This window comes from Zootoca vivipara, chromosome Z (genome assembly GCF_963506605.1).
Source record: "Zootoca vivipara chromosome Z, rZooViv1.1, whole genome shotgun sequence".
Classification (NCBI taxonomy): domain Eukaryota; kingdom Metazoa; phylum Chordata; class Lepidosauria; order Squamata; family Lacertidae; genus Zootoca; species Zootoca vivipara.
Genome location: NC_083294.1, coordinates 19,271,094 through 19,289,742, shown reverse-complemented (window position 1 = coordinate 19,289,742; position 18,649 = coordinate 19,271,094). Strand labels below are relative to the sequence as shown.

At 44.6% G+C, this 18,649-nt stretch overlaps 1 protein-coding gene across 1 annotated transcript in view; it reads right to left on the bottom strand.

Moving 5' to 3' along the window:
* Positions 1-18,649, bottom strand: part of AR (androgen receptor) — a 217,283-nt gene that overhangs the window by 68,626 nt on the left and 130,008 nt on the right. The window contains exon 3 of the mRNA XM_035113210.2: positions 1,610-1,726. Coding sequence (XP_034969101.1) covers positions 1,610-1,726 — 117 coding nt within the window. The remainder of the gene's footprint in view (positions 1-1,609; positions 1,727-18,649) is intronic.

Genomic DNA, 18,649 nt, shown 5'->3' with positions numbered 1-18,649 from the left:
TATTAATCTCATATACAGTATAAACTCATGGAGTCTGAATTGGTGATGGTGGAACAGAAACAAGAAACCTTGGGAGCACAGTGGAGAGTTCAATGAAGATATTGATGCAGTATGCAATGGCTGTGAAAAACTGAAAGCAGGATTCAAGCGCAAGAGCCCTCTCCTCTCCTGCAGTTTCCAACAACTGGTATTCAGAAGCATTGCTGCCTCCAACTGTGGAAGAAGAGCATGGTCAAATTCATGGAGGAGAGGGCTATAAATGGTTACTAACCACGATAGCTAGGCTCTGTCTCCACATTTGGAAACAGTAATGCTTCTGCATATCAATTGCTGGAAACCATGTGACTCTTGCGCTTTTATCCTGCTTGCTGATTTCCCATGGACAACTGTTAGGTGACTGTAAAAGGATGCTGGACTGGGTGTGTCAATGGCCTGATCCAGCAGGCTCTTCTTACGTCCCTATGTGTTGGGCACCAGGCAAGACAGATGGAGAGCCCTGGGCACAATGAATTTCTTATTTATAGTTGCAAGCTGCTCTGATAACTCTTTTAAGAGGATCATGAAAATGCCAGAATCAACAACTTTTCCACCACAAATCTGCTGCCTAGGACCTTCTTTAGAGAGGTCTCACAGATTTCTCACAGACAACACCTTCTGCTAATAACCACCTTTGCCTCTCTGGCTCTCAGGTTGTGAGAAGCAGGTGCCTGCCACATTATCACAACCTTGCCACATGACACTTATTATTTTTGATAAGGGTAACTTAAATTTACATAATAAATGATTATGCATTTTTTGGCGGCAGCCAGAATGATTCTTGTGCATTTCTGGAAAGATTTACATTTAAAAGTTTGGGATAGTGTCCTTCTAGAAAAATCAATATACAAATGGAACATTGCCAGGGGCCTAAATAAATAGGATAACTTTGTACCACTTCAGTCCGACTTTATCTCCTTTGTAAGTAAAGAGGAATATGCCCAAGAACTTCCTCCAGACTATGAAAAAATGACTTAATACATTAAGCTAGAATGTAAGGTGAATGTAGTGATAAATTTCTCTTGACATGGTAGAGTATCTGATTTGGTTATTATTTATGTTTATTTAATTAAAAGAATGTTGCCATTCTACAGCTCTAAGCACAATTCCCTAAGATGCTATATTTGAAGATTTCACTATTGCATGTGTTGAAGTCCCTCCCCCCACACAATGTAACGACTGCTTGCTTGCTTGTAACAAAACTTTTTTGTAGAAAACTAATAAACATTTAATTAAAAAAAATGAAAACAGATTGCCTTGACTGTAAGCTTGCAGGGGATAATCTCTTGAGGATCTAGCTTTGGATCTGGCCTCAGAGCACAGGTTGGGGTTTTGTTTTGGTTAGTGGTCCCTCCCTGACTCAGGAAGGGTCGGGTGCTTGCCAAAACCTCAGCGAAGAAGGGCATTAATCTAATCCATTATCAGTGGCAGGCTTCTGGGTGAAGGGAATGACTGCAACAGCTGAGATCTTACCCGCATACCTGCCTCCAGCCTCATTTAGATACATGACACATAGCAAGTGAATCAGGTATGCTGCAAAGAATCAAAGGTTCATAAACAGAAGCTGGATTACCTCCGAGAGTCATCCCGGCCTCATAGCATTTCCGAAGGCGGCAGGAGGGACAGTTTTTCCTTCGGAACTTGTCAATGGTGCAGTCATTTCGGCTGGCACAGAGGTACTTCTGTTTACCTAAAAGCAACAAGAGAGCATATTATGAATGCAAATTGGAAATCCTCCCCTTACTAGAAACAAAGAGCATCAAGTACTCAAAGCAACAAGCTGAAATCATACAATTGTAGGGTTTTAAAGGTCCCCAAGGGCCATCTAGTCCAACCCCCTAAGGAATCTTTGATCGGTGGCCACTCAAGCTCTGGCAAAATGTTCTGGCACCATTTCCAGCTGGTGACTAAAGTAAATACTTTCTTAAAAAAAATTAACACACACATCAGCAGTGGTTTTGGTTTAAAACAATAAAATCACATGCTATTTATTTTTAAAGGTCTGGGGGGCATTTAATAGAGACTTCAGCCTGTGCCAGACATGACCATAAAGGAAAAAGGGATTGGGAGGGAGAAGGGGAAAAGCAAGACATGAATTCTTAAAAGTTAACAGTTCTTATTAGAACAGCTGGGATGGAAATGGTTCATGTAGCTACCTGGCCATGCTCAATATGTTACTATTAGTATATAAAGCCCTTAACAAACTAGAGATTAGTTTACCAGTGCTCTCCCAGGTGCCTATAGGAAACCAACAAGCAGGATTCAAGCCCAAGAGCAACTCTCACCTCCTGTGGTTTCCCTGAGAATACAATAAGAGCCTGCTGGATGAAGCCAATGGCCCATCTAGTCCAGCATCCTCTTCTCACAGTGGCTGACCAGGTGCCCGTTATGGGAAACTTGCAAGCAGGATCTAAGTATGAGAGCCCTCTCCCCTCTTGCAGTTTCCAGAAACATTGCCTCAACTCACCATGATATTATTTATTTATTTATTTATTTATTTATACGCTGCCCATCTGGCTGGGTTTCCCCAGCCACTCTGCACGGCTCCTAACAGAATATTAAAAACACGATAAAAGATCAAACACGAAAAACTTCCCTAAACAGAGCTGCCTTCCGATAGTTATAAGTCAGATAGTTGTTTATTTCCTTGACATCTGATGGGAGGGCGTTCCACAAGGCAGGCACCACTACTGAGAAGACCCTCTGCCTGGTTTCCTGTAACCTCACTTCTCGCAGTGAGGGAACCACCAGAAGGTCCTCGGAGCTGGACCTCAGTGTCCGGGCTGAACAATGGGGGTGGAGATGCTCCTTCAGGTATACTGGGCCAAGGTTGTTTAGGGCTTTAAAGGGCAGCACCAACATTTTGAATTGTGCTCAGATCTCTCCCAGCAGCTTCATGTAGATATTAAAAAACATGGGGGAGAGGACAGAACCCTGAGGCACCCCACAAGTGTCCAGAGGTCTGAACACTCATCTTCCAACACCTCTTTTCTGGACATGGCCCAGGAGAAAGGAGCAGAACCACTGTATAACAGTGGCCTAGCCCCCAGCTCCTCTAGATGGTCCAGAAGGATGTAATGGTTGATGGTATCAAAGGCCACTGAGAGAAGCCTCTAATTATGGAAACAGAGCTTAGCCATCATGGATAGTAGCCATCAGTAGCCCTCTCCTCCATGAATTTGTCTAATGAATTTTACAGCCATCCAGGTTGGTGGCCATCACTGCCTCCTGTGGGAGGGAGTTCCAGAGAGAGAGAGAGAGAGCACTTCCAATGAGCCTTCAGCTTTTTGAAGAACAGAACCAGGGACATTTTGGAAGGACAGTGAAGACAGGAGAAAGACAGCCTCAAAAGCAGGGTGAAGGACAGGTGAAAATGACTATGAGATGCACATAACTTATGTAGAAAAATCATTTAAATCCAGGCTACATAAGCTTTGAGAAAAATGAGCAGATCAAAAACAAGGCTGATAAGGATTCAGAAGATAATAATGGGAGAGGAGTTTAAGGGCTTGAACAGTCAAGGAACATAGCAAGAAAAGGAAGGAAAGCAGAGTAAGGATGATCATTAGTCAGTGACAGGGGTTGAAGGAAAGCTTTTTAAAAATTATTATTTTAAAGAATTGGAACATCAAGTTCAGGCTTACAGCAGGGCAGGAAATAAACTGAGTACCCATGGCAGAGAAGGTAAAGTAGAATTGACTTTAGAAGCTGAATAGTGCCAAGAGAGCAAGTAATAGAATAGAGAAAGCCAAGAGGGGTCAGGAATAGAAAATCTGGCAAAATGAGCTAAAGTTGGGAGCCTGAGTTAACATTATCTATCTGTTGCCAATAAATATGTTTGGGGGATGGATTGACTGATCTAGTTTTTAGCAGAGCCCTTTTGCTGCAGTTTCAGTTCCATCAAAGCATTGTAAATCTTATTATTTTAATAGCCTTCCTGTCTATAAATTTACCAGTGTTAAGGACTCTGTGGTATGCTGATGGGGTGGTGGTGGTCTGAATGTTTCAACATAAAGTATTTCTAAACTCAATTATTTGTCAGAGGCGTGTGGTTGTTTATGAGGCTGCTAGATCAGATCATAAAATCATAGAGTTAGAAGGAACCCCAAGGGTCATCTAATCAAGCCCCTTACAATCCAGAAATCATAGCAGAAGAATCCCTGACAGACAGCCACCTGATCTCTGCGTAAAAACCTCCAGTGAAGGAGAGGCTACTAATGAGCAATTAGTATAAACTTTATGAAAGATTAATTGATTATTCACACCCCAGGCAGCCTCAAACTTCAAGGTACATCCAATTCACAAATGAAGAAAACTCGTACACAGCTTAGGTGTGACCATTGTTGCACTAAGATGGCAACAATCGATGAAGAAGTGACTGAGAGGTGCTATGAGAGCCATCTTAAAATATCTAAAGGGCTATTGCATAGAAGACGGATCAAGCTTTTTTTTACTGTTGCTCTGGAACAGGCATCTCCAAACTTCGGCCCTCCAGATGTTTTGGACTACAATTCCCATCTTCCCCGACCACTGGTCCTGTTAGCTAGGGATCATGGGAGTTGTAGGCCAAAACATCGGGAGGGCCGCAGTTTGGGGATGCCTGCTCTGGAGGTTAGGACCCGAACAAATGGGGGGGGGGACTTTCTGGCTGTAAGTGATGTTCAACAGTGGAACCTTGGGAGGAGGTGGTGGTGGTAGACTCTCCTTTCTTGGAGGTTTTTAAGCAGAGGTTGGATGGCCCATTGTCATGGATTCTTCAGCTGTGATCCCTGCGTTGCAGGGAGCCCTGGGGTGGTGGTGTGTGCCTACCAACACTACAAACGTATGATTCTATGGATGTGTGTGGCCAAAGACAACGTGTCATTCTCTCTGAATGGCATACTGCTAAATCCCACCTGTCGGGAGTCGGAGTCAGGTGTAGGTCAGAAATAAAGAACACTGGTGTCAGTGAAGCTACAGCAATTCTTTATTCAAAGAAACCAAAACAGCACAGGCCTAGTGTTCACAGCAACTCTTCCCAGTAGGTCTTGCCCCAACAAGGCAGTTGGCAAAGACTGAAGTTCCCCACTTTCCCACAGCTACCTAAGTTCTCTCCTCTCCAGTGCTTTCCCCAAGCAATCAGAGACTGCATCTGTGTGCAACCAAGCTCTCCACTGCTCTTTTCATTTCTCTGTGTATTCTAGGAGACCAGGTGGGAGGGGAGCTGGTCTCTGCAGGAGGGGAGACTCCCTGGCTTTTTCAGCAGGGAGTAAATTCTGTTACCTCTTCAGCTTATGACACCTCCTCCTTCCAGTCTGCCCCCTCTTGTCCCACTGACTACTCATTATCATTCCACCACCAATTCTGTTGCTTGAGGTCTTCTTCTCTTGGGGGTTCCCCATCTGGAGCCTCCCACCACTCTTCTGCCTCCAGTGAGTTCATGACATCACCATAGTACCATAGACACCACCATGGCATTCCTCAGGAGGCTGCTGCTGTCCTAGGGGACTGACCTTGGCTGAATCCACAGTTCCACAGCAAGCCAGTTTTTGCTCTGGGGCCAGCCATGTCCTGTTCCAGCAGTCCCCATTTGCAGGAAGAGCTCCCTCTCAGACACTTACTAGCCAGCTGTATCCCAGGCAACTGTTGAGCCCCCAGCAAGAACTCTTGCCCACCCTCCTCTGAATTACACAACTGTGCACTCTTTTGTCTGACACAGTTGACCTCCATTGGTAAAAATCACATCAACAACCCTGTAATCAAGGCCCCTGCATAAGAAGTCATTATAAGGTTTTTCTCTTCTAATAATGCTGCTCTCCTCTCTCTCTGGATGCATGGGGCGATGTTATGGCGTGGAGCTAAGAAACAACCATGGCTTTTTTTATCACCCCCCCCACAAACAACAACAACAAAACCCGCTAAATAATTCCCCCTTATTAGAAGCTGGTTATTACACTCAAGACCCCTTGGCAGCCAAAAAAAGGAACATAATGGGGCTCGAGTGCATTAATGTGCTATTTCACGAAGTTCTTTTAGCACAACCAGCTCTCAGCGGCACCTCTCTTCAATGCTGCCCTCCCTGGACCTCACTCATTCTTCCCCATTATCAACTCTAAGGGTACTTGTTTGATTTGGGGAGGGCAGGGGAAAACAGGGCGGCTTGCAAAAATGTGTTTGAACCTGGGCTGAGGGTGGATGGTGAGAGGATAAAGAGGCTTAATAGGGCCCATCTAGGGGACTGGGCACGAAGTTATAGGTACAAGAGAGATCAGTTATGCAAGCTTTATAGAGAGTCTGTGTGGTGTAGTGGTTAGTGTTGGAGTAGAACCTGGGAGACCAGGGTTTGAATCATAACTCAGCTGTGAGGCTCACTGGGTATGTGACCTTGTGGACTTGGGGTCCAGTCACAGCATTTCTCAGCCTAATATACTTCACAGGGTTGTTGTGGGGCTTAAATGCAGAGGTGGGGGAAACCTGTACATGCCACCTTGAGCACCTTGGAGAAGAAGGTGGGAAATAAATAAAACAAGCAAGCAAACAAATAATAATTGCCGCCCTGATGTTTCCAGGAGTCTCTCTCCCATTGTTCCTAGCCTCTGTGATTCAGTTGAAGGGAACCACTCCCCCTGCGGCCAATTTTGGTTCTAGGTTGGCAAATATAAGAAGAACTCATTTCCACAGGACACAATGACTGTGACCAACCTAGATGGCTATAAAAGAACTGGAAAAATTCATGGAGAAGGCTATCAATGGCTATTAGTCATGATGACTATGTTCTGCTTGCGTGGTCAGAGACAGTAATGCTTCTGAATACCAGTTGCTGAAAGCCACAAGAGGAAAAAAGGCATCTGTCTAGCCACTGTGAGAACAGGATGCTAGACTAGATAGGCCATTGGCCTGATCCAGCAGGGCTCCTCTGATGTTCTTAGTGTGTTTATGAAAGAGGTTGGGGAGGAACGAGTCTCTGAACAACTTTTGATATTGATCAATGAATGAATCATTCACTGCTCCACACCATGTACATCAATTTCATTACTTACATAGGTGACCCAACATAAGACAGGGGGAGTGAGACCACCATTTCAGGTTCTAACATTGCCCCAACACTAGTGCCCATTTTCATTGCCGCAGATGATCTGCACTTATGCAATCACTTCAGAATTTGCCTCAAGCCTTTATGCATTTTACTTTACTATGTTATCCCTTCAACAACAACTGAGCAGCAATGATAGTTGAGCAAATGCCACCCTGGAACAGCTCTGTAACCAGAGTTCCTGCTTTTGCCCATGATGTGTAGACAGGCGAAGGAAGTGACTTTCCAAAGATATATGAAGTGACTCTGTACCAACTTTTATTAGGTTGTGCAGTACATTATGTCAGTGACTGTTAACAGTGGAGATACGAAACAATGTTCTCTATCTTGGGCCATCTTTGGAGAAATAATTTCTTCATTTTGGATGTAGTAAAGGCAGCCTGTTGGAGCAAATTATATTTTGACAGGCCTTGTGGTTCCTACACAGGAATAAATTGGATGCACAAATATAAGATGATGGTGGGGAGACACTTGGGTTGACAGCAGTTCACATGAAAATGATACTGTTGACTCATGTTAAGACCACAGGCTTAACATGAGTCAACAGTATGATACAGAAGCAAAAGAAAAGCTAATGCTGTATCAACAGAAGTCAAGTGTTAATGTCAAAGGAAGTCATAGTACTGCTCTATTCTGCCTTGGTTAGACCACTCCTGGAATACTGTGTCCAGTTCTGGGCATCACAATTTAAGAAGGATGTTGACAAGTTGGAACGTGTGCAGAGGAAGGTGATTAAGGGTCTGGAAATCAAGCCTTATGAGCAATGGTTGAAGGAGTTGGGTATGTTTAGCTTGGAAAAGAGGAGACACAGTAGATATGATAGTCATCTTCAAATATCTAAAGGGCTGTCACATGGAGGATGAAGCAAGCTTGTTTTTCCTTGCCCTGTATGGTAGAACCCAAACCAACGGATTCAAATTCCAAGAAAGGAGATTCTGACTAAATGTCAGGGTAAAATTTCTGAGGGTAAGGACTATTTGGTAGAGGAACACACTCCCTTGGAAGGTTTTAAGCAGAAGTTGGATGGCCATCTGTCAAGGATGCTTTAGTTGATTCCTGCAATGAAAGGGGTTGGACAAGATGACCCTTGCTGGTACCTTCCAACTCTACCATCAATGATTCTAAGACTATGCAATGCAAAAACTAGAACTATTTCTTCAAATTTCTTCAGCAGGAAAGTGGGAACATAGGGGCTAAAGGGAGTGGAAGGGAACAGATTCCCAGAGGATGAAATTTTCTCTCCCCTGCCCCTCCCCAGCTGCCTAACCTCAGTCCAGGAGTAGAAGGGAAGTTCCTGTGTTGCCTAATTCCTCTCTTTTCCCCTTTCCACCCACCTGCATTGACTACTACCCATCTCCTCACTCCTGACTTACCTCCTCTCCACACCCACCACCCATCATCATTTCAGCCATTTATATACTGTGTAACACCATCGTTTCTAAGACATGCACAATAGGTTACAAAAGAGACGCAAGACAATCTGAAGTAAGAAATACAGATTTGCAACTAGCAGCAATGTTTGGGGAGAAAGACATAAAGACAAGGACTCAGCTGTGTGGTACCAGCTCATCTCTCAAAGCATGGGCGTAGGCAGGGGACAGGAGGGGGCAGCTGCCCCCCCCGAAGCAAAAAATTATTGTATTTTACAGACCATAACCAGCACTTTTCCCCTCCAAAAACTGAAGTGGAAAGGGCTTTGCTTTAGCGAGAGCAGCTCTCCACTTGCTTGGGGGGGGAGACACAGCTGTAACAAAAACACATCAAATAAATAAAGCAAAGTGGCTACCGGTACTTAAGCAGTTAAGACAATGGAGCAGAATATCCCTTCAGGCAAGATTTGATAGCTCACCACTTCACCCTATTGTTCTTCAGTGGGAGTTGTTAATGAGCATTCAGGGATCGCATTAAGAGTTCTATTGGTGATTTAATGAGGGTGCAGAGGATTCAATTTGACTAAGGTGGCCCTGCAAGGCTAAAAGGAAGTGAATAAGAAAAGGGGGGGGCTGTAGCTTTGATAGACACAGTGATGTTTATAAAAAGCAGTGGTGTTCCAGTCTGCCCCTCCTCCTGCATCTGTATACTGTAAATCAGGGGTGGCCACCTCCCAAGAGACTCTGATCTACTCACAGAGTTAAAAACTGGGAGTGATTTACCCCCTTTTGAGGGGTTCAGGTCAAAGCTGTTGAGTTTTTTTAAGGAAGGGGAGCCCTGTTTTGGGGGGTTTAGGTCAAACTTGTTGAGCTTCTTTTAGGAGGGAGGGAGGCCCATTTTTGTTTAGGGCTTCAGGTCATAGTTCAGCTTTTTTTAGGGAGGAGGAAAATTTTGGGTGAGCTTTTTTTAGGGGTGCCAGTGATCTAGCAGTGATCTACCACAGACATCCAGTGATCTACTGGTAGATCACAATCTACCTGTTGGACATGCCTGCTGTAAATCAAGCAGAGAGAAAGCTGCTTACAAGGCTCCTGTACAGGCGTACCGGTATCTTCCTCTTGCTGCAGAGTTCCAGCATCACAGCGTCACCCAGAGGCACCCACAAATGTGAGATAAGCCCCACTTAGAAAGCCCATCAACAGGGGGGGGGAATGACTCTTTAAAATACAGTATTTACCAGTAATTGGGGGGGGGCATCTAGGCCTCTAGGAGTTGGCTGCTATGCCTAGGACAATTCGAGAAAGCAGAATGATGCATATGCTATGGTAATATATCAATAGAATCATGGAATTGTAGTCGGAAGGGACCACAAGGGTCATCTAGTCCAACCCCCTGCAATGCAGGAATTTTCCCCCAATGTGGGGCTTGAACCCACAACATGGTTGAAATATTATGCTGATATGCAGCAATGCCTCGGAGCCGCCGTGACTGCGACCGTGCCTTGCCTCGCCCTCACCTGCCCTGCCACCCCCTCTCGCCTGCCCGACCCTCCCGTCCTCTTGCTGCAGAGTTCCAGCATCACAGCATCACCCAGAGGCACCCACAAATATGAGTTATCCCTCTCCCTTCTCTCCCTCTTCCATCCTTAATAAAATACTGGGGGGGGGGGGAGATAAGCTCCACATCGAAAGCCCATCAAAATGGGTGGTGGTGGTGGTGACTCTTTCAAATACGGTATTTACCAGTAATTGGGGGGGGAGGCACCTAGGCCTCTAGGAGCTGGCTGCTATGCCTAGGAGTAGGACAATTCAAGAAAGCAGAATGATGCATATGCTATGGCAATATATCAATAGAATCATAGAATTGCAGTCGGAAGGAACCACAAGGGTCATCTAGTCCAACCCCCTGCAATGCAGGAATTTCCCCCCAATGTGGGGCTTGAACCCACAACATGGTTGAAATATTATGCTGATATGCAGCAACGCCTCGGGGCCATCGTGACTGCGTCCGTGCCTTGCCTCGCCCTCATCTGCCCTGCCACCCCCTCTCGCCTGCCCGACCCTCCTGTCCTCTTGCTGCAGAGTTCCAGCATCACAGCATCACCCAGAGGCACCCACAAATATGAGTTATCCCTCTCCCTTCCCTCCCTCTTCCATCCTTAATAAAATACTGGGGGGGGGGAGATAAGCCCCACATAGAAAGCCCATCAAAATGGGGGGTGACTCTTTCAAATACGGTATTTACCAGTAATTGGGGGGGGGGAGGCACCTAGGCCTCTAGGAGTTGGCTGCTATGCCTAGGAGTAGGACAATTCAAGAAAGCAGAATGATGCATATGCTATGGCAATATATCAATAGAATAATAGAATTGTAGTCGGAAGGGACCACAAGGGTCATCTAGTCCAACCCTCTGCAATGCAGGAATTTTCCCCTAAGGTGGGGCTTGAACCCACAACATGGTTGAAATATTATGCTGATATGCAGCAACGCCTCGGGACCGTCGTGACTGCGGCCGTGCCTTGCCTTGCCTCGCCCTTGCCCGCCCTGTCACCCCCTCTCGCCTGCCCGACCCTCCTGTCCTCTCCAGCCAAGCAGGGTAGCCACCGACGCTGCCAGCCCCAGAAGCACAAGGTGGCCGCTGCTGCTGCCACGTTGTCGTCAGGCCAGCTGGCCCTGTAGCCCCGCCCACGTTCCCACTTCGTGGCCCTGCCCCTGAACGACCATGGCTTGCCCCCCCCCCTAGTTTTGATCCTGGCTACGCCCCTGTCTCAAAGCCCAATGAAATGTCAATTTTACTGCCTTCAGCTCATTCCGTTGATAAGGTTAATAGATGGATCTTCCTATAGTTTACATAGGACCCATGCACACTTTCCTTTGTTCTGTGATTTCTAGTATTTTTTATCTACCTACTAGATATTGCCCCTCCCCCACTCCCCAGGAAACCATGCTGTTTATTGCTGAATTGGAACAAAGAGAAAACTGGTACTCCTGTATGCGGACAACGCAGTCCTAATTTCATTCTCCTGTGTGGGCCTAAGGAAACTTTTAAGATCTCTTACAGCCTATTGTAAAGTTGAACAATTAACAATTAACTATACCAAATCTAAAGTCATGGTGTTTCCCCAAAAAAGAATGAGACACAAATGGAAAATTGACAATCGACTCATTGAAAAGGTATCGTCATTCAAATATTTGGGCATAATTTTTCAGGAAAAGGGCTCATGGCAGTGTCAGGTTAAAAATACTATTGCAAACACCCAAAGATCTTCCAAAGCTTTTATAAGGTGTGTGTTTTTTATGGAAAAGGCGGCCAATACATCCCGGCAGCCTCTCAGGTCTTTGCTGCAAAAGTACTAACTATCACAACTGACATATGGCTCCCAGATTTGCAGCTTTCAAATCTTGATTCCTTAGAAACCTTCCAGACCAAGTTTTAACATTCCCTACTAGGGATCCCCTCTTGCATGTCTAATATAGCTGTCCGCTTAGAGGTCGGTCAAATCCCTGTTAGTGCTCGGATATGGATCCTGAAGATCGATTTTGGTTAAAACTCATTTTTTCCCCTGTCTCGTTGGCACCCTTAACCCTATTGGATTCCTATAATTCCAAATGGAAATCTACACTGTACGAAAAGTTAAAAGGTTTGGGGTTCTTGCCACAGGCTATGAGAAAGCCAGAGTAACAATTCACCAACGAATCTGGGATGTAGAACTTCAGCGTCAGGTGAGCGAGATGAATAAGCATCCTGCATAGATAATGGGGCTCACTGGAAGGACAGATCCTGAAGCTGAGGCTCCAATACTTTGGCCACCTCATGAGAAGAGAAGACTCCCTGGAAAAGACCCTGATGTTGGGAAAGATGGAGGGCACAAGGAAAAGGGGACGACAGAGGACAAGATGGTTGGACAGTGTTCTCGAAGCTACAAACATGAGTTTGACCAAACTGTGGGAGGCAGTGGAAGACAGGAGTGCCTGGCGTGCTATGGTCCATGGGGTCACGAAGAGTCAGACACGACTAAACGACTAAACAAAAACATAGATAAAGGGAGAGGGTTTACCCCAACAACATATTTGTCAAAACATACCTAAATATAGACGGTCGTTTACCTTTGCTAGATTCAACGTACTGCTGTCCGCAGATACGCGGATAAACCGTACGCGGAATGAGTATGCCCCTGTGGCTTGATAGAGGTGGAAACTGTCTCTCATGTCCTGCTACGATCCTATTTTTATAGGGATATACGTTCGGTTTTTATCACCCCTGTTATACAGAAAATTCCAAGTGGGCCCGAACTTCAATGTTTAAAATCTCTGATAGAGGACAAGGATCCAGAGATTACGTTAAGGGTGGCCAAATTTTGCGTGGTTGCCTTAAAACTTAGGGAACAAGCTGTGCTATTATAAAGACTAAGGTAAATTATAGATAATATTGCAGAGTTTAAGACCTAAACCATATTTTAACTGCTGCCATAACTGTATTGTTTATCGTTATATTGATTGTTAACTTAAACATAATTTTATTGTGTTTCTGATTTGTTTAATACGATATGTGAGTCCGGTCTGGGACCATAATCAATTCAATTCAATTCAAAGTGCTGGTGTCAGAATACAAAAATGGCAAGCAATATGGGGCTCAAATATTTGATGTAACCCAGGCTGCCCAGCCCCTGAGATCTGCAGAGAGGGGTGTGAGGGCTTCTCATTGCTCCACTGCTGAGCTTAGCTCCTTCAGTGATGTTGGGAGAAAGGACCACCTCTGTAGCAGAAACCTGGTTATGCAACTTGTACGGTATTAATTTGTACTGTCTAACTTGCATTAATTTACAAAGCCCTGAACAACTTTGTTCCAGGGTACCTAAATCCTTATATCCCAGCTCGATCACTGAAATCATTTGCAGGAGCATTGTTGGGCATCCCCCAAGTTGGCGGGGCTCATTGGATATCATCAGCATGACACAGAGCCTTTAGTGTCATCAGCCCAGTCCTGTGGAATGCTGTGCCACTAGAGATTCAGCAGGCAACTCCTGTTTCAACCTTTAAGAATGCCGGCTGGGTGAGACCTCCTGAAAGTAAAGCTACCACTTTGCTGCAGTAAATATGATTTACTTTAATCATACAGTTGTAGCATTTGCTTGGAGTATTGCTTCAGGGCTGATTTTACTGCTCTTTTAATACATTAAAGTTGTAAACCACCCTGAGATCCTGTGATCTTGTCAGCTGAAGGGCAGCACAAAATTACAATAAAATTCAAACATTTTCAGATGTTATAATTGAAATTTTAAGACCTTGCTGATTATTCTAAGGCAGTGGTGTTTTTTGTTTTTGTTTTACTTTGCTCCTCTCTTTTCTAAAAACACCCAACACCATCCTATTTATTTATTTATTTATTTATTTTATTTATTTATAATACCTTTTTATGCAAGAAGCTCAATGTGGCATGCATTGTTCGCTCTTCCTCATTTAATCCCCACAACAGCCCTGTGAGGTAGGTTAGTCTAAGAGGCAGTGAAAAGCCCAATGTCACCCAGTGAGCCAAGAAGGATTTGAACATTAGTCTCCCAGCTCCTAGTCTGACAGGGTAACTACTATGCCACTGCTGGCTTTCTATACTTAGAAATGTTAAAGGCAAAGGGTAAAGGGACCCCTGACCATTAGGTCCAGTCGCAGACGACTCTGGGGTTGCGGCACTCATCTCGCTTTACTGGCCGAGGGAGCCGGCGTACAGCTTCTGGGTCATGTGGCCAGCATGACTAAGCCACCTCTGGAGAACCAGAGCAGCGCACGGAAACGCTGTTTACCTTCCTGCCGGAGTGGTACCTATTTATCTACTTGCACTTTGAGGTGCTTTCGAACTGCTAGGTTGGCAGGAGCAGGGACAGAATAACGGGAGCTCATCCCGTCACAGGGATTCGAGCCGCCGACCTTCTGATCGGCAAGCCCTAGGCTCTGTGGTTTAATGTTAGGAGAGTCTAAATTCTAAATTCTGCTTAGTTCAGATGAGAAAAAAAATCACCTCTCCATTCACCCGCTCCCCGCCCCATTTTTTTCCTGCTGAGGTCTGCGCTACGTTGTTGAGAAAGAGAGATCCTGGTTTCTTGCTGTGAGCCTTTACAAAATATGCCACAGTGGGAGAATAGCAAATGTAATTATCACTATTATTCCAATCAGGGTTCATTAGCTGACATCACAATTAAATGCAGGAATTAGATGATGAGCCTCAGTCTCTTCTGGGAACAAAGATGAGCAGAGGGAGAGAGATGCAAAAGCAGCAACAACGGCAATTATCTAAGCAAGGCTGTTACTACAATTTATCAATGAATTCAATACAGCAACATCCTACACAAGGCAAATTGCTACAACATGAAAGTTGTGAAAATACTGTATTGAACACTGATTGTAGGGTGGGGAAGGTATTGTGCTTCAGCGGAGAAAAGAAAAACATGTCTATAGAGAATGAGCAGACAGCTGTGGCCAATGTAAGATACCGTAATGGACTGAGAAGTGCCCACTTGCTACCGAGCCAGGTTTGCCCTGAACAACTCAGGTCCAGGAATCCTCAGGCACTCTCTGAACCCTCCTATCCCAGCTCAATCACTGCAGGAGTGTTGTTGGTGATTCCCTGAGTTGATGAGGCTCATTTGACAACAATGAGAAACTGAGACTTGTGTGCCATTGGTCCAGTCCTGTGGAACTCCCTGCCACTAGAAATTAAGAAGGAACCTTCTGTGCCAACTTTTAGATGCCTGCTGAAAACTTTCTTACATGCCATGCAATTAAGAATACAGCCTCCCACAATGGTTAATTGAGGTCAGTTTAATTTTTTAAAATCGTCTTAATTATATAAATTTATGCTTTTATTGCCGTAAACAGCATTTATTTATTTATTATTAATTTATTTAATTAATAAATAATGACACCGCAGTAAAGAATCATAGAATCATAGAACTGTAGGGATGGAACTGTGATTTCTCTGCAACATAAGAATCACAGTTGTTGTATTAAAAAAGAACATTGAATGTGGAAGTTGGGGGGGGGGGGAGAAGGGCCTGCAGGACTGAAGTCTTCCTATCTTACCTCTTCTCCAAGGGCAAAAACATGTTGGCCATCCTTATTTAGAATGGAATTTCATCTATCCACCTCTCTTTCATCTGCAATTCTGCCCAAGCCTGTTTTGCAACGCTTTACCCCAACCTGTGGGCATTTATTCAGAGGTTGAAAGAAATGAGCTCACATAGTAAAAAGTAAAATCAGGCTTAAGCTCTTCACCACTTTCAGTAAGGTTATGCATGCCTCTGAGTCTTTTAGTTTGGTCTCTACCAACAACAGCAATCTCAGCAATCATCAGCTGAATGTGATGGGAAACATATGTGATTTCTGCACTGCAGGGGTTAGACTAGATGACCCCTGGGATCCTTTCCAACTCTAAAATTCAGCAAACTGCATTTTCTTTCTGCCCACCTTGTCATTTTTTGTGGGGGAGGGGCAATAGGAGCACTGCCGTCTGGAGGAAAATAGTTCTCGAAGGTCTACTTAATAAATCAAAACACAGCTGCCTTTGTCTAATTTTAGACTTCCCTGCCTGGCAAGGGTTTCCTTAATTCTGTGATAATTAAGGGGAAAATCAAGCATCTCTGAACAAGAAAGGCTTGCTTTAAATGCATTGATAGCAACATCAAAGCCACAAAGATCAGACCTCGAGCCACTGTTGTTGTTGTTGTTGTTGTTGTAAGGAGGGTTGCTTCCTATAGAACATTCCTCACCCCACAGCAGTGGAGAATTAGAACCAGGATGTATTTTGCAGCTGCAAAAAAACCCAGCAACCCAGAAGTAGCAGGTCCAGAGCTGACACAGATGAAACAAAGACTATCTATGCTCAAGGCATTATAGAATCATTGAACTGTGAAGCTGGAAGGGACCCCCAAAGTTCATCTAGCATAGGGTTTCCCAAACTTGGGTCTCTAGTTGTTTTTGGATTACAACTCACATCATCCCTAGCCAGCATAGATGATGTGAATTGTAGTCCAAAACAGTTGGAGACCCAAGTTTGGGAAACCCTGACAACCCCGGGGAATCACAGCTGAAGATTTGCTGGCAGGCGGCCATCCAATCTCTGCTTAAAAACATCCAAGGAAGGAGAGCCCACTACCTTCCAAGGCAGTCTGTTCCTCTGTCAAGCAGCTCTTACCCTCAGAAAGTTCTTCCTAATGTTCAGTTGGAATCTTTTTTCTTGTTATTTGAATTTGTTGGTTCGAATCCTCCCCTCTGGAGCTGGATAAAACAAGCTTGCTCCATCTTCCATATGATATCCCTTCAGTGTTTGATATTTGGCTCTAATATCTCCTCTTCTCCAGGCTAAGCATCCCCAACTCCCTCCACTGTTCCTCATAAAGTTTAGTTTCCAGACCCTTGATCATCTTGGTCGCCCTCTTCTGTACACCTTCCAGCTTGTCAACATCCTTTGAACTGTATGCAGGACTCCAGGGGTGGTCTGACCAAGGCAGAATAGAGCCATACTATTACAAATACTGATCTGGACTCTAGACTTTCATTGATGCAGCCTAGAATTGCATTAGCTTTTTTTGCTGCTGCATCACACTGATGACTCAATGTTAAACTTTGGTCCCTATTTTTAAATAAATAAATAATAAATGACTGGCATTGCTACATGTGATTCGAATCATAACCTAACTACAACTACAGAAAAGCCTGGACGTGTCAATCAGTCCCCCGCACCGCACCCACAAATATACCTTGCCCTAGCCACACACACTACCCCAGCAGGTGGGGAAAAGTAACTCTTTCAGAAAGCTCAGTTACTGCTCATTCTTGTAACACTAGAACCTGTGCTCATCCAACAAAGCTGAAGAATCAGGACAAACAAAAGGAAGGAAGCGCAGAGTTAGAAAAATGGAACTTGTTCCACCAGGAGGCGGTGATGGATACCAACCTAGATGACTTCAAAAGAGGAATAGATAAATTCGAGGAGGAGGAGGAGGAGGAGGAGGAGGAGGAGGAGGAGGAGGAGGAGGAGGAGGAGGAGGAGGCTATCAGTGTTTCTGAATATCCATTGCTGGAAACCAGAGGAGGGAAGAGGGCTCTTGTGCTTGGGTCCTGCTTGCAGTTTTCCCATAGACATCTGATTGGCCACTGTGAGAACAGTTTGCTGGGCTAGACGGACCATTAGCATGGTCCAGCAGAGCTCTTCTTATGGTCTTATATAAGATTTGGAGTCAATTTACCTACCAACGTACTGGTTGTACAGGCATCAGAGGACCAGCAGGCACTTTAAAATTTAAACCCCTTAAAATTGGAACGATACAGAGAAGATTAGCATGCCATTATAAGAGAACAAGGGAGGTGTTCATGGTAATTTCTGGCGCCTCTTTTTCTAGAATAACACTAGTTTTATTTCACCCACAAAAGAGCACTCCTTCATTGTCTCTGTAGCACCTTAAAGTTCAAAGAACTGTGATTTAAAAGGAACAGAAGTCAAGTGAATAGGAAAAGGATTAACCTTCCTTTTTCTGCAGATGCAATAGCCATATATTTGTTTGTTCAGAAAGGCTTTTAAATACCCTGTTTCTCATATTTTAAGACATACCCATAAAATAAGCCATAGCAGGATTTTAAGCATTCAAGGAATATAAGCCATACCCCGAAAATAAGACATAGTGATAGGCGCAGCAGCAATGCCAGCCGTGGCAGGAGGAGGAGGAAAAAATAAGACATCCCTTGAAAATAAGCCATAGTGGGTTTTTTTGAGGAAAAAATAAATATAAGACATGTCTTATAATATGAGAAACACGGTACTTCAGCAGGCAAGAGTAACTGATCCAGCGGCTGGCAAGCAGTGCTGTCAGGCATGGTGAGACTGGACCTGTGCTGTGGGAAAGGGGAGCCCCAAAGGGGAGCCCACACACTTTTTCGAGCTGCGGCAAGCTGACAGCCCCACAAAAGATGATGATGAAGACATCTGTGGATGGCTAATTGGTGTACAATATTTATCTATTGCAAGAATTGCTAGTGTCTTACGAAGCTCCTCCATGCCTAAGAATTTCTAGGTCCAGCTCGCAATGGGCACTTCCAAGTCCAGGCCTTTCAAAGTTAAAACTGGTGCCTTACATAAGCACAAAAGTATCTAGTTCAGCACCCTCCTCCCAGTAGTGAACCA